Genomic DNA, 15,310 nt, shown 5'->3' with positions numbered 1-15,310 from the left:
CTTTCATGCACTTCCAAAGGGCCAAACTTTCTCTTTCATTGTCTCAGAAGGAACTCATCCTGCTTATGCCAGTATTGGTTGACACAGGCACACCTGCCATAGTAAGAAGACCAGCAGGCAAGCAGCATTGCAAATGGAATGGAGCCCATCGATGACAAAAAAACAAACCAAATTGCCTGCTAAACAAGCTGTCAGCTAACTATTTATCCATAAACATCTTAATTGGATGTATCTGAAGTTTCCTCAACAGCATTCAAAACCAGAGAACATAAAAAATATTTTTCCCATAGTAAACTAGTAAAAAAGTTCAATATGAAAGTGTCTTAGGAACCTGACAAGTATCACTCTCACATACAGGCAGGTAGCTCAAAGCTCTCAGACACCAACACAAGAAACCACAGGAGACACAAGTTTGAGACTTAGGAAGCACTCTCATCCTTGTCGACATATGATGAAGGTAAAACAAATGCTAAGGCAGGAGGGGAATGATCCCTCAGTGTATTTACATTGTTTTGACAGCTGATGCTGGGACCTGAATATTCCTAAAGGTCCACCAACTCTCCTCCCTATAAATATTTAATCCTTGTCTGTACCTTTGCCATCACTGGATCTGTACTGAAGAGTGGGCTCTTCTTCATTTATATCAAAGGGGCAGCAAATCAAAGAGTCTAAGCAGACAAGCAGTCAAACAATGCACGGACATGGCGAAAAATACAGATACAGGAGCAAGTAATCAGAGGAATGCCAATGGGATACATGCTTTTGATTCTAATTTTCTCTCTTGGATCTTCATTTTTTGGGTTTTCTTTTTTATCTGAAACAAGGTGAAGAATACCATCCTGTTGTTTGCATTTATGTGAGAAACAGAAACAAACAAAGACCAAGCAAGCGGTGCAAGAGAGTGCTCATCTTCAAATCACAAAATGAATTAAGATCTGTAATATTTCTAAGAAGAAAAAGCAGAAACAAAAAACATCATGTTTTCTCAATTTTTGTTTGACAATATGAGTTTCTCACACATTTAAAAGATCCAGCCTGATATATCTCATTATCGACCGTGCATTCATGCATTATGCTCTAAGAATGTGGATCTTGTCGGGTGTACATGGATGAACTTAGAATTCACAAACCCCTTGTTCCCCTTTCTCCTCTACTGATTTAAAGCTAGTTACATCTTCAGGCACATGCTGGCCACGACAAAGCTCTTCGTAGCAAATTAAACTGATTCGGAATATCGATCAAACAGGGAAACACCACAAAATTTCCCTCCTTTCACGAAGTTGATGGCCTGTTTAGTTTCCTCCTTTTGGTAGCTGGCGAGGAATGATGACAATCTGCATGTGATCCAGCTGTTGTATCATCACTCTCATAGCTCGCGACCCCAGCATCCAGTACCCCAATTGGACTCTTTGTCACAGTAGAAACTGATGGACTGTTGTTGTCACTATATGTCCTGTTCTTCATCAAAGTCATCTCTTGAATCACTTGATGACACCTCAAGACTCTTTCCTGAATCCATGGTGCAAACCAATTTAAAACTAGGTCCTTCAAACATATATAGAATTTGTTCATTGAAGTAATGCATTACAGATGGATTATCTTACCGTATCTACATGGATGCAGCATGTTAAAGACTTGTCAATCCCCGAATTTTGAGTCTCTTTCAAGGCTGACAGTGCAGCCGCTGCAGCAATCTCCGAAGGTCTGAATTCTAGAAAATCACTCTCTGCAAAAAGGTTACAGTCAAGTTCATGTTAGGCTTGCCGTATCAAACTAGAGATCCATAGATTATGTACTACTCCAAATCACTGACCTCTAATGGTGCCCAAAATGAGATCCATAGAGCGATAAATTAGTAAGCTATCTGGTGACTTTTCATCACTGAGTTTATACAAAAAGTAATCAACGAATGAGAAGGGTGTAACTGCTTGCATCCTCCACTTGAGGGTGCTAAGCACTAGAAGCTCCATTCTCTGTATGGTCCTGGCCTCAAATACATATTTTGCCTCTCCTACCTGTTTGCCCGAAAGGAAATTACCGATCGGCAACTGAGAAGTTATCGTCCTAGATTACCATGTACATAGAAAAAAAAGAAAAGTAGTGCTTTTCATTTACCTGTAGTTCTAGAGACGAAGGAACCTCGGCTTCCTCCACCTTGGCAGCAATGGATAAGCAGGCCACTGATAACAATTGTGTCATCCAAGCCTTACCTTGCTGAAATAATCAATAAAATTAAAGGGAAAAAGAAGAAAGAACTTTTTCCTGCTACTTTGTCAACATTGTTATAGATAGAGATCACATTAAGGAAACAAGTGTTCTTGTAACTTTTCTTACCGGTAGATTGTAAGCGGAGAGAAACCGATCCAAGTAATTCACAGACAAGTAGGCACTCAAAGGTCCAAACTTGTAATGTGCATGAACCTGTCCATTCGGAAACAAACACCAAATAGTTACCAAGTAAATTCTACACCATGAAGATATTGGGAAAGAGAGAATTATCACTTTGATTAAAAAGATCAATTTTGACTATTGTAGGCACAAATAACTTCAGCTGCAAAGAAGGAAAGCAAATGCAAAACTAGTTATCACGATGGAGGGGAAAAGTAGAACTAAGAACAAACTCTAATTAAGTTGATGAATGCTTTCGGGGATCAGATGGTCCTGCACTCCCAGTACTTGTCAGAGAAACAACGAGGGCCTGGGAAAATATTGTGCCGAGGAATCCAGAGATGAAGAAATACAAGAAAGCAAGGAACAACTCAACCCACCCTCTGAATCCAGTCAATGGCATCACTCCTCACAGCCCGGTCCAACTGCCCCCTCCTCAACCTCCCGGCATAGTCTCCCTCCGGGAGATGATGGGACTCCCTCTCAACCATCAAGGCGATGCGATCCTCAGACGGCAAGGGTTCCCCATAAAAATCGCCCCCTTCGCCAGAGAAATGGCAAAGGCTGCGCCTTTCAACCTCTCCATTGAGGCCCTGCTCTTGTTTCTCCTCCTCATCACTTCCCAGGATGCTTTTGCCGTCTTCCGGGCAGAGGAGGACGGAGGAAGCAAATCTATAGCTCACGCCCATTGTAGATAGATCAAAGCTGCAGGACAAATCCAGATTCGAGGCCGTTCTTCCTTCCCTGCTCCTCAAAATGGTCTCTTTAGAGGGAGAGGAAGAAGCCTCAAGGAGAAACTTTTCATGTTCTTGGTCTTCAGTGAAGTGAGCAGTTGACATTGCGAAGGCAGTGGAAGGTGGAGGATGACAGTAATGTCGAAATGATGCCTGAAGCGGTGGAAGAAAAGGGGAGAGGAGGATTATAAAGGAGAAGCCTTTTTGTCCTAAGTAAATGATGATGGCATCATATGGCTTGGAAAGAGGACATAGTAGCTTTGGTTTGACATCAAAATGCATAATGTGGTAGTAGATAAAAGCATGATCATCGATCATAATATTATATGTATATATGTAATTCTCCCAAATTTGTCTTGAAATGATCAAAGAATTTGATGATTACAGTAAAGAGTAGGTTTGGTATTTTATAAGGGAAGTGTGTGTCTGCGTAGATGTTATATTAAGATTTGGAGCGGCACATATGTGATTTACGAAGCTTTGAAGGGATAGATGCGTAAAACCGGAGAAACAAATAGATTATATATATATATATATATATATAAGAAGAGTGGGGCAGAGGAGATGCCATTTGGAAGTCTTTCGCGAGCCGTCTCGGCGTTCTGCGCCGCTCCACCTCGCCGCCATTCGTCGGCGCCGACAACGCTTCGACGCCGCGCTCCGCTCGTCGGGGCGCTCTGTATTCTGAGCCTCGGCACCCTCTCCGCGATCGCCTACAGGTCGGGCTTTTCCAGTGCCCAGGCCCTTCGCCGCTTCCATTTCCTCGGGTAAAACCTCAATCCCTCGCTTGTTGGACCCGGAATCTGGAGGGATTCCCGTTGGTTCTTCTCGATCATGTTCTTGTCATCTCTTCTTGGGTATTAGATTGCTATATTTTTCTTGTATCTGTATATACTGTCGTAAGAAGAGCGGGATCTTGAATCTTGATGACAAGGTCGTTGAGGATCTTGAATCTTGATAACAGGGTTGGTGATCGTGCTGTGAAGTATTTTGTTCTTGAACTCGAGTAGGTATCCATGCATCCGTGTAGTGTTTAAGGAACGCATCGTCGTTGTGGTTGTGCAGCCAAGATCTCTGAATAGAATCTCTACGTCTCACCTGTTTGAGTGATTGCTATGAAAGATTCACTTTATCTTACAGAATTTTTATTCAAGATGGAACATATTTTAGTTGTTTGTTGCAATCTTCGTAAACTAAGTTTGAGTGAATGCTACAAGGGGTCACTGTCTTCCAGAATTGTCTAGAACTCTAGAGCAATTCTTGCAAATTAGTACAAGCATCTTGTGGATGATAGCTGGTCCATTGTTTGATGGCAAATACTGTGTGCCTCAGGCAGGCAAGCCTTCTGTTCTTGTGTGTACAGTTCAGGTCCATCTTTTGTTTTGGAAAAGTCTGTTTCTTTTGTCACCACAAGCTGTGAGCTACGATGTGGTTTCTATCGTCAGTCTGGGGCTGAAAAAATGTTCAGGTCCATCTTACAGTTGTTCCAGTGTACCTGGTTCTCACAGTAGGTTTACGTTTGGTACCCCACTAAAATTCTCTCTTGGTTGTGAAGGTTGGAACCTTCTCTTTCTGTTTGTTTGTCTTTTCTCACATAAACAGGTCATTTTACCAATAAGAAAATTCTATTATGGTTTCTTCTGGCAGATTTCTTTTAATTTCTTATGTCAGTCTTTTTTTTCTCTCTGCTCAATGTTTCTGTTTATGCAGGTCAAAGGTTGTTAACCAGCCATCCAACAGAAGTCTTCACTCTACTATAATGGAAGGTGCTTCAACTACTGTTCCATCTATTGTTGTCTATGTGACTGTACCAAACAGAGAAGCAGGTTTGTTTGTCTTCTAAAGTGTTCTTTACTTCTAATTGCTGACTTGCTAATCTGGCATTTTAGTGAATGTAAATCTTACGAGTTACAAATGTGGTTCTGAGATTTTGTTGATGGATGGAACTACATGGTTTACATTGGTTTCTGTTGCATTTAGTTTGTTGGGTAAATGTCCAGATAAGTTTATATTCACCATAGCACAACTTTAACTATTGTCTTTACAAACAATGAATCTTTCACAAGCTTTTTTTTATTACAAGACAATATCCTATTTGGCAGACTTTTGTTTCTTCATAAGCTTTCTTAACACAAAAGGTTAATCACGTTGTATATATTATCTTTCAGACTCTTGAAATATATGCTGTTTGTGCCATCAATATATACCTTTGGGTCAGCACCCTGTTTGATATAGTTATTCTGTGTTCATTAGGTGTGATATTCATTAAGCTTGAATTATTTGTCAAAACTGTTGTTATTTGTCTTATTAGATGCTACAAGTGCTTTCTGGAGCGGAGCATCGATGACAAAATGAAGATACAAAATTAAAATTATCATGAAAAAAATCCATGATGTTGAGTTCACACTATGATCTCTTCGACACAAAGTATGCTGAAGTGTTGAATATTTCATTTAGGAACAAAAAGGTCTCATTAAAATTATGTATTGCCATTCCTTTCTTGTTAGTTATACTACATTCATTAGCTTGCAACAACTTGTAATGACACATAATTTGATGTTGTGGATCATACAAGTACTTTTATAGAAGGGAAATAGATATTTGAAACAAAAGAACCATGATGTTCAGTTTACTGCACAATTTCAGACAGAAAAGTTTGCTGAAGAGCTCAATCTACCATGACTTTGGAACAAATAGAATTCATTGCTGAATACATGTACTGTCATTTTTCTGGGTCTAATTTATTGCAAATAATATGCCTTATCTAATGACCAGGGTGAAAAAATTGTAAATCTTGAGATCTACATTCTAACATGATAACACAAATATGATATCTTACATAAAAATGTAGCTGTTTTTCCACATAGAGACATCTATTTTTTTGCGCTTGATCTCAAGTGAACTACGAACTGGATGTTTGGAGCCAAGATCTAATTCATGGATAAATCAAAAGAAATCTTTTCATAAACTGCTTTACTATATCCATTATGATGTCTTATAGACTGTTTTATGCCATTCTTGACAAGAAAAATTTACATTTTGGTTGAATAGGAAAAGCAAGGGATAAAATAAAAGTTTCAAATTTTGCGACAAACATAATTTTATAGACATTTAAGTAATTAAACTTGAACTATCTGAAGGTTTTGTCATGGCAGGTGTGGCAAAACCATGGAATTAAATTGTGTTTGTACTGATCAATAATAGTTGGTTTGAGCATGATTCGAGGTAGATCGCTCCATTTTAGGTAGTCCGATTTGGTCCTTTTTCTTAAGCCAACAACTGTGGTTTTTTCTTTTAAATGTTTGAGCATTGATGCATAGGGCATGTGTGAGTGTCTCCCTCTCTTCTCTCCATCATATGCCCATTGTTGTTGGCTTCATGGTCTATTCTTTTCAACCTCTTCCTCCATCGCCTCCTCTTCCTCCTTGAATGAAGATCATTATGTGGATATATGGTTAAAAAAAAGAAAAAGGTATAAGTTCAATAATCAGCTTGGAAGAAGTGAAAGTTATATAAAAAAGTAATATTTATTTTCTTACATGAAGGCTATGATGGCATCTTAAATTACAACAACAACAAGAAAGTTGAGTCCTAAATATTTGGGGTTAGCTACATGTATTTTTTGTTGCCATTGAGATATATAAAAAGTCATATGTTTAGTTAAGTTTAAAGTACCTAAATATTTATTTATAGTTTTTATTAAAGTCTTTTTGTCTTCCTCTACCTTTTTTATACCACTAACATTAATTATTTCACCTTATACTCATATACTCATATTATATACTCATAACATTAATTATACTCATATACTCATATCATAACATTAATTATTAAAGTCATTTTTTATCTTTTTGTCTTCCGGAGTTCCTCTCAGCATATACTCATATCATCTTAAATGATTTTATCTTATCGCGTCTTCTGTTGAAGTGATACTTACTTATTCATGAATAAACGTATTTTTTTTCTTTTTTTTTAGTAACGCAATACATCCATCTCAACATTCTCATCTTGGCAACACAAACTATTTGTATATATTTTTTCTTGACTGCTCAACCCTCAGATCTATAAAGCATTGTTGGTGTTACAACCATCTTATAAAATTTTTCTATTAATCTTAAAAATATTCGATGATCACACAAGACTCTTGATGCATCTTTTTATTTTAATTATCACGTTTTTACTCTATGAATAATATCTTCATTGATTTCTCTATCTTATTAAAGAATTGATCTAAGATACCTAAAGCTTTTACTTAAAGGGGTTTCTTGTCCATCCAGTTTAACTATATTCTCTTGTCTATTTCTAAAATTATATATATATATATATATATAGTTTTAGTTCTACTTAATCTAAAACCTTTAGTTTTTAAGATTTGTCTCTATAGCTCAAGTTTATAATTAATTCCACTTAAGCTCTCATCGACTAAGACAATATCATTAACTAATAATATACACTAATGAGGTCTATCATGTAAGTGACTAGTAAGTTCATCCATTATCAATGTGAAAAGATAGGGATTTAATGTAGATCCTCGATGTAATCTCATGCTAATAGGAAACTCACTAGTTACACTCCCTATAGTTCTAACACTAATAACTACATTATCATACGTATATTTAATAACATCAATATAAGTAGTGGATACATCTCTTTTTTTTTAACTTACCATAATAAATATTTAGGAACCTTATCATAGGTTTTCTTTAAGTCAATAAAAATCATATGCACATCTTTTTTTTTCTCCCTATACTTTTTCATTATCTATCTTAATAAAATAGCTTCTATGGTTGATCTTATAAGCATAGAACCAAATTGCATATTTGTTTCAAGCCTTATCCTACTTTCGATGACTTTTTTCTAAAGTTTCATAGTATGACTCATGATTTTAATTCCTTTATAATTTGAACAATCCGGTGTGTCACCTTTACTTTTATAAATTGGCACTAGAAAACTCTTTTTCTATTCATTAGACATTCTTTCGAATCTCATGATTTTGTTAGATAAACCAGTTCATACCTCAATAGGGATATCATTAGGCCTCATGCTCTTTAGTTATTTTCATCTTCCTTAATGCATCTTTTACTTCATTAGCTCTAATTTTATGAATAAACATATGATTATTAAATCTATCATTAAATCTAAGTTTTGTGTGGAATATTCATTAAATAATTTATAAAAATAATTTTTCATCTTTCCTTAATCTCATTGTCATTAACAATTATTCTTTGATCTTCGGCTTTAATGCATCTAATATTACCTAAATCCTTATATTTTCTTTTCCTATCTTTAGCAATTCGATGTGTATCTTTTTTACCATCTTTAGTACCTAATTTATTATAAAAATTATCGTTTTATATCTTATCATACTAACTGCTTTTTGTAGCCTCTTTTTTAATTTTTTATGTCTTTTAAGTTTTTCCTTATTTTTATAATTTTATTAATCTTTAAAACATGATCTTCTTGTAAAAATTATTTTTTAAATTTCCTCGCACCATCACCAACTCTCTCTTATTTTTACACCTTTACCTTTAGTTTCACTAAGAATCTCTTTTGTTAAGCTCCTAATCTTATTAGTCATCGTAGTTCAAATAATATTAATATTATCCTTATTTAAGTTTTAAGTTGCGTCTTTTTTCATCTTATTATTAAAAGCGTTTACATTATCATTTTTAAAATTTCACCATCTAATCCTAGTAGTTTTTTCTATTATCTTTTTATTCTTTCATTTTCTAAATATCTAATACCATCAACTTATGTTGATTTGTCATACTTTCTAATTTTATCAATCTTTGAGTGATAAGAAAGTCTATTTATTAGACTTCAGTTATGATCACTCTTATAAGTAAATAAATGTTCGGATCTCTTCTTATAGTGGGTATTTACAATTATAAGATCATACGAAGTTGTAAAATCTAAAAATTATACTATCATCTTCATTTTTCTCCCCATATCCAAATCCCCCCCATGCACCCCCTTTATATTCAGCATATGTTTTTCTTATATAATCATTCAAATTTCCTTCAATTATAAGTTTCTTGGTTATAGGCATTCCTTGAATAATAATAAGCTTTTCCAATTTTTTTTTTTTGGTTTGATCATCCAATCCAAAATGTATACAATTTATTTTCTTATTTATGCATGAACAACATTTTGATTTACTAAATAAGTTTCAAAATTTGTGACTTCCAGCGACAGGCTTCATGTAGTAATGTTATCCCTCATTTGTCATGTGTACATGCGCCAATCACAAGGAAAATTTATTTCCTATGCCTAGCAGATGATTAAGTTTTGTGCAGTAAGCTGATGCCCATCTTTCTGTGTAAGTTGAGGGGACAGTGATGGGAACTATATTGCATCTAATTTACTGACGGATGCATGTTTATGTTTGTTGTTTGAGACAATTATGATATTAACATGATACCAAATGCATCTCCATGCTTTTGGACTTATTTCTCTCTAAATTACACAAATCTACTTTATTCTCTAATTTGTCTGTTGCTCTCTAATTATGATGTTCCTTTCCAAATTTTCTAGTGCTATTTGAATTCATAATTAAATGATTTTACTTGTTTAAACATAGGCATGAAACTTGCAGAAAGCATCATCAAGGAAAGACTTGCTGCATGTGTCAATCGAGTGCCAGGCATGTACATCAGTTTTGTTTTTACGGCATGTGATAATCCTGCTTAAAAATACATTCATATCAAGTTTTGTGCCTTTCATCTTTGTTTATTAGTGTTTTATAGATTCTGTGTATATGGCAGATATTTATTTAATTATGAAGATCTTGTTGACTGTAGCAACATGCAACTATCTTGCTTGAAAGTTTATATGTAGCATTTTCTTTGAACTCATTGCTAGAGATATCCTTCACTCCTTTGTAAGATAATATCAGAAATCATTTCCTTTGTGACTTTACTGTTTTAGAATTCGATATAATTGTAAAAAGGAACTTTTATCCTTTTGTCGTTGGAGATTGCACGTCATAGATGGAAGTTGTCAGGCTGGATCCATCTAGTTCCAAAACCAAATCCAACATGCTTATTGATCCAAAAACAGGACCATATCTGGCAACTTTATTAGAAAACACACACACACAAAAAAAAAAGATTGCTCTTTGTTTAATTATTGATTTTGCCTTCAATGGGGCTGAATTGTAGGAAAAATTCATGTAGCTCATTCCTAATTAGAAATCACAAAAGATCTCTTTGTTTGATTATTGAAAACTTCGTTTGACATTACAGCTTCTTGTTATCTTTTAAGTACAAGGATCCATACAAGTCCTTATATTTCTTTTCAAGGATTCCAGTAATTGATGAAATCAAATGAGAGCCATCCTTCTGGTTCATCTTCCAGAACCAGTTTATTGATGTTTCTCTGAGCATGCGTGCATTTTATATCATAAATACTTGTAAGATACGTCATTCAAATTGATGTTTCTCTGAGCATGCGTGCATTTTATGGTTGCAGGTATCGAGTCAGTTTATTGGTGGGATGGCAAGGTTCGATTCTAAGGGTTAATGGAATTCTTTCTTATTTAAAATATTGATTTGGGAGGCAATTTTGTTACAGCCTTTGTGTATTAAATTTTCAGGTACAAACAGATTCTGAGGAACTACTGATAATAAAGACCCGGGAATCCCTTCTTGGTGCATTAACTGAACATGTGAAATCCAATCATGAGTACGAGTAAGTGCCATGGTTCCAATATATATATATATATATATAGAGTAAGTTGACAATTAGAAATATGGATGCAGGGTTCCTGAAGTCATTGCCATGCCCATCACCGGCGGGAATCACAAGTATCTGGAGTGGATCAAGGACAGCACTAGAGACGAGTGATGTGTATGAGAGATGGTAGTCTCTCATCCGACTGAATCCTCTGAATGTTCGAAGATTTGTATGTGTAGTAGTAGCGTTGTTGATGTTGTAGTCATTGTGTGAATGGTAGTCCTTGTGGGCATCAGTACTAGGGTGTGTCTCTTCGACTGAAGCCTTTTTTGAATATGTTGGATTTGCCTGCCTTGGCGGTACCACCTTTTATCTCTTCAATTTTTTATTTTATTTTATTTGGAGGTTCACATGGCAGTGTCTACAGGCGAATTCTTATGAAACCAAAAAACAATCCAACCTAAATTTGCAACTCATTAATAAAGCTATTGGGAGCTCTCAATTGTTCTTCTTGAATCCAGAGCAGAAAATAGTTGGTCATTCTGTCGGTGCATTCATTCCATTTGGCGTCCAAAAGCATTCCTGAACATATTATTCAATCGAAACGGTCCCTTGTCCGACGAAAAGGTATCCGCGAACAAAAACCAGCCCGAAGTGCACACCTTTAAAAGACTCCCGTAAACCTCAAGTAATAGACCAGAACGGCCAGCATGATCACCAGCACGAAAAGCCACAGGTTGGGCCCTGGCGACGGACATATAATCAAAATCTTCAAAAACATAAGCATGCAACTAGACCAAAAGGCAGATCGAGACTTTACCGCTACTTTTTTGGCTCTCAATTACTGTGACTCGTGCATTTGAATCGAAGGATGTAGAAACCAGTGCCCTGTACGCGACAAAGAAAAAAAGTTCTTAGGACCCTAAGATTATGATGCGGGGGGTGGGGTGGGGTGGGAAGGTGGAATAATAACCTTGAATCTTGTGTGAAAGCCAATGCAGTCACGATGCCAAGGTGTGCCTTTTTAACCGTCATCTGCACCCGCATATCCAACGAGCTCAATATAGTAATATCCCCTTCAACAGTCCCACTGCAAACAGTGAAAAGGCTCTTCTTTTCAAGAAAATAAACTACGGAAGCAAAGAATTTTCCTTTTTTACACAAAATAATGAATGTTGGGTGTATTCAGTCACTACTGATTGAGCCACATATTGGGATGGCCTATTTCCAAAGATGATACAATTATGGACTCTTGACAAAGTCAAGGCAGACACAAAGAATCATGAAATGCTTCAATACCTCTTTAAGAAAGACAGAAGAATCATTCTGTTCTCCGAAATCCAGATGAAAGGAAAAAATCTTAAGGGGGTCAAATTAGAGCATGTTTGCATCATTAAAAGAACAGAAAATGGTCACCTAAATTATTTCTGAGTCGAGAAAAGATAGTTAGATGGTGGTAATTATTTCTGAAGTTCGGCTTAGAACTTCAGATGCATAAAAAAAGCCACAAGTCAAAACAATAAATAAAGGGGTATGACAGGACGTTACCCCAGGGGAACCCACAAAAAGCTACAGCTCATATTTCCAAATTCAAATTACTCTAAGTCGTATACTTCTGTTACTATCAACCTTGTAGCAAATATCATCATTCACAAACCAACTTTAGACTCTCATGGATAAATCATGCAAATGAAATAGCAAAGCATAGGAAAATATCACTAACAGACCTATACCCGGTGATGGACGTATAAGTTGAGTCACTTACGCAGCAAGGTGTTTACCATCCATGGATACGTTGAATGCGGAAATTGGATCACGACCTATCTTTCTTTCTCCAACCCTCTTCCATGAAACGGAATCCCAAGACACTAGCTTTGCTTGGTTACCTGTACGTATGTTGTTTGGTGTTATATCCTACAAAAATTGAGACTATAGTGAAAAACTTCCAAGAAGAAATAGCCTTATCCAACAACGACACCGTGCATTGCAGTAACATATAAAACTGGATTATCAGCCCTGGTCTGAGAGAATCTGCAGAAGCCAAAAATTTCACCCTGGAAGCAGATATAGTTTAGAATAGTATGTTCAGCAAAAATTTCAAACACAGCCACATATAAGAATAACTTAAGAAGCTTACAATTTCCCTTGGCAGACTGGCTATAACTGTTGATGATGTCAAATCCCAAACTCTGCATGGACCACTGTTGCCCAATGACACGAGAAACTTACCATTTGAGCTGCAAATCATTTCATAGGCTCAGAAATGATACGTGAGAACAAAAAAAAAAAAAATCCAATAACTTTATAAATTTAGTATGCATAGGCATCCATCCACCTAAAATCCAGATCCTTCACGGTTGTATGAGCATCAGTTTGATCCAGAATAATTTCCATGCTTGGCCACTTGAAGACCCTCAAATGCCCATCCTGCATGTAGCAGCTCAAAATTAAAGACGAGGCATTCATGTAAATTCATGCATGTGGCAGCATGTCTTCTGCTTTTCTGACTCTCCTTTTCTAATTCTATAGTGTTACTTTTCCTTACCATGTAGTCCCATGTATTGTGGGGGCTACACCATAAAACTTTAAACAAGTTACATGAAATTTTAATCGTCTTTTTTCAGGGATATTTCATTGATGGAACATGAAATCTCAACTGTCATGCAAATTATATAGAATGCTCGGATGGTATAAGAAAGCAGTGTCCACTAAAATAGATGTCAACACTTAATTACTAAGCAAGAACATACTGCAGTATGAAACATCCAAATGATAACTACTACAATATCACAACCTTTTATGTTCGCTTCCTAACTGAAACAACCAGAAAGAAATTACCTACCTCACCACCAGTTGCAAGTATAGAACCTTCAGCGTCAAAGGCCAATGCTAACTGCAGCCCAACATCTTCTAATGGTGTCAATATCTTTGCAGAAGATTTCAAGGCCAGTTTATAGGTTTTCTTGCTCTCTGGAACGTCCCAGTCAAACCATCTAGAGGGGCAGATAAAAACAAATGTTCACGATCACAAGAAAGATCAAAGCATGCTTATTCATCATAAACAGAAATCTCTGGCACACTACATCGTAAAAAAGCAAATAAATATCACTAAGAAAAGCAACAACACCCAAAACACTGAATAGGAGAATCTGCATATCTTTGAATGTTTCTCTAAATCTCATGTTCTCCATTTTAAAGCATGGCATCGTAGGATAGCTCTCAAATTGTAACAGCTAGACAAACTAAACATATTGCAAAAGTCTTTGCAAGTGATACAAGTATTCTTTTGTAATAAGTCGTTGAATTGTGACAGCTAGATGCCAATTCTTCTCCAAAAATTAGAGAATAACAAGTGTAAAAAATATAGGGAACTGAGAGCTGAAAATACATCTTGCTCATGATTTCGATGTCAAATCTGTATATGAGGGCATGAATGCCGAGTCAAATTAACTTGTACATTTTAACCAAGTGCTTGTGTCAAGTTCATGGTATCTTTTTAGCGCAAAAGGTATAATACTAAAAGCACAAGAGTTTCAAGACAACGATATTGTAACACTAAATTGACATGAGGACGAGAGTTTCTGACACCTGCAACTCTTTGGAAACGCGCAGACAACGCCGTCTCCTCCAGGGTGCACCGCCATCCTATAAGGCACATCGGCATCGGTTCCCAACCTGAAAACCTACACCAGGCAACGAAAACTTCAAGAATCAAGAAGCCACGCCTCATAACCACTTCAGACGCTAAAATTATAACGAAATTCGAAAAGAACATGTTCGGATTCAGGAATCGATGGGTTATATAGGGTTCTTGAAACTGAGGGAAGAAAGAATATTACCGGCGTGTCGGAGAGAGATCGCGAGATCAGGTCGAACTCGGCAATCAGGAGGACATTTGGAACCCCGCTCCGTCCTTCGCCGCCGCCTCCCCCCAGAGCCACCAGGAGCCAATTGGGATCGAGCGTGTGGAACGACTGGCCTCCTTCCTGTTCCTTCTTCTCCGCGGCCTCCTCCTCGGCCACCGCCACCTCGCCTCCTCCTCCTTGTTCCTTCTTCTCGGAGGTCTCCTCCACGGCCGCAGCCTCGCATCCTCCTTCCTTCTTCTTCCCGGCGGCCTCTTCCTCGGCGGCGGCGGAGGAGATCCGGTCGATGGGGACCCAAGCGGCGCAGTAGATGGGGAAGCCGTACGTCTTGGAGCAAGGCGGGATCTCTCGCTGTCGTCTCCTCGCCATTTCACGTTTCTTTCTCCTCCCCGTTCCTCACAGGCCTTGGTCGATTCTTATTCCTCTCTCTCTCTCTCCTCTACTTCTTGTTTCTCGGAAGAGGTGGGCTAGGGAACGGGACCCGCGGTCAAGATCATCGATGACCCACCAGCCTTCGCCATCGCGACCCTTCTTAATCCGCTGTCGCATCCGTTCAAAACCAAAAAAATCAAACTTATTAGTTCCCTATTAGTTGGCGACGTAAATAAAACCTAGCAAAATATTTCCTATCTGTTGTACTCATGCTTCGTA

The 15,310-nt window shown here is 37.2% G+C and overlaps 3 protein-coding genes across 3 annotated transcripts; 1 reads left to right on the top strand and 2 right to left on the bottom strand.

Annotated features, from left to right (window-relative positions):
* Positions 1-993: 993 nt before the first annotated feature.
* On the bottom strand, positions 994-3,325 carry LOC135613467 (cyclin-D3-1-like). Its single transcript, XM_065110496.1, has 6 exons — positions 2,769-3,325; positions 2,335-2,421; positions 2,116-2,214; positions 1,814-2,015; positions 1,605-1,726; positions 994-1,509 (listed from the first exon to the last, which is right to left on the bottom strand). Exons 1-6 carry the CDS (start codon positions 3,225-3,227, stop codon positions 1,273-1,275), a joined length of 1,206 nt encoding a protein of 401 aa, XP_064966568.1. The 5' UTR covers positions 3,228-3,325; the 3' UTR covers positions 994-1,272.
* Positions 3,326-3,669: 344 nt separating this feature from the next.
* LOC135614631 (protein CutA 1, chloroplastic-like) lies at positions 3,670-11,161 on the top strand. Its single transcript, XM_065112185.1, has 6 exons — positions 3,670-3,889; positions 4,833-4,948; positions 9,703-9,765; positions 10,593-10,624; positions 10,717-10,811; positions 10,883-11,161. Exons 1-6 carry the CDS (start codon positions 3,687-3,689, stop codon positions 10,965-10,967), a joined length of 594 nt encoding a protein of 197 aa, XP_064968257.1. The 5' UTR covers positions 3,670-3,686; the 3' UTR covers positions 10,968-11,161.
* A 165-nt stretch (positions 11,162-11,326) lies between these two features.
* On the bottom strand, positions 11,327-15,138 carry LOC135614630 (SEC12-like protein 2). The gene is made up of 10 exons (XM_065112184.1): positions 14,636-15,138; positions 14,385-14,479; positions 13,639-13,789; positions 13,132-13,223; positions 12,934-13,033; positions 12,775-12,850; positions 12,562-12,682; positions 11,770-11,886; positions 11,617-11,684; positions 11,327-11,540 (listed from the first exon to the last, which is right to left on the bottom strand). The coding sequence occupies exons 1-10, from the start codon at positions 15,026-15,028 to the stop codon at positions 11,461-11,463; spliced, it is 1,293 nt and encodes a 430-aa protein (XP_064968256.1). The 5' UTR covers positions 15,029-15,138; the 3' UTR covers positions 11,327-11,460.
* Positions 15,139-15,310: the final 172 nt, after the last annotated feature.

The sequence above is a fragment of the Musa acuminata genome, chromosome BXJ2-6 (assembly GCF_036884655.1).
Source record: "Musa acuminata AAA Group cultivar baxijiao chromosome BXJ2-6, Cavendish_Baxijiao_AAA, whole genome shotgun sequence".
In the NCBI taxonomy this organism is placed as follows: Eukaryota; Viridiplantae; Streptophyta; class Magnoliopsida; order Zingiberales; family Musaceae; genus Musa; species Musa acuminata.
The sequence above is the reverse complement of the archived record's forward strand: the minus strand, read 5'-3'. Positions and strand labels throughout refer to the sequence as shown.

Bases quoted from the DNA above. Each gene is read 5' to 3' on its own strand.
- LOC135613467 (XM_065110496.1), bottom strand. From the start codon at position 3,227: ATGTCAACTGCTCACTTCACTGAAGACCAAGAACATGAAAAGTTTCTC. The intron at 2,215-2,334 runs GTAAGAAAAGTT...TGATTATTTCAG, and splicing joins TCTCCGCTTACAATCTACCG to CAAGGTAAGGCTTGGATGAC. The intron at 1,727-1,813 runs GTCAGTGATTTG...ACCTTTTTGCAG, and splicing joins CATTTTGGGCACCATTAGAG to AGAGTGATTTTCTAGAATTC.
- LOC135614630 (XM_065112184.1), bottom strand. From the start codon at position 15,028: ATGGCGAGGAGACGACAGCGAGAGATCCCGCCTTGCTCCAAGACGTAC. The intron at 13,790-14,384 runs GTGTCAGAAACT...CTGCCCCTCTAG, and splicing joins GCGTTTCCAAAGAGTTGCAG to ATGGTTTGACTGGGACGTTC. The intron at 11,541-11,616 runs GTAAAGTCTCGA...GTCCGTCGCCAG, and splicing joins TGAGAGCCAAAAAAGTAGCG to GGCCCAACCTGTGGCTTTTC.
- LOC135614631 (XM_065112185.1), top strand. From the start codon at position 3,687: ATGCCATTTGGAAGTCTTTCGCGAGCCGTCTCGGCGTTCTGCGCCGCT. The intron at 3,890-4,832 runs GTAAAACCTCAA...CTGTTTATGCAG, and splicing joins CGCCGCTTCCATTTCCTCGG to GTCAAAGGTTGTTAACCAGC. The intron at 10,625-10,716 runs GTTCGATTCTAA...TTAAATTTTCAG, and splicing joins TTTATTGGTGGGATGGCAAG to GTACAAACAGATTCTGAGGA.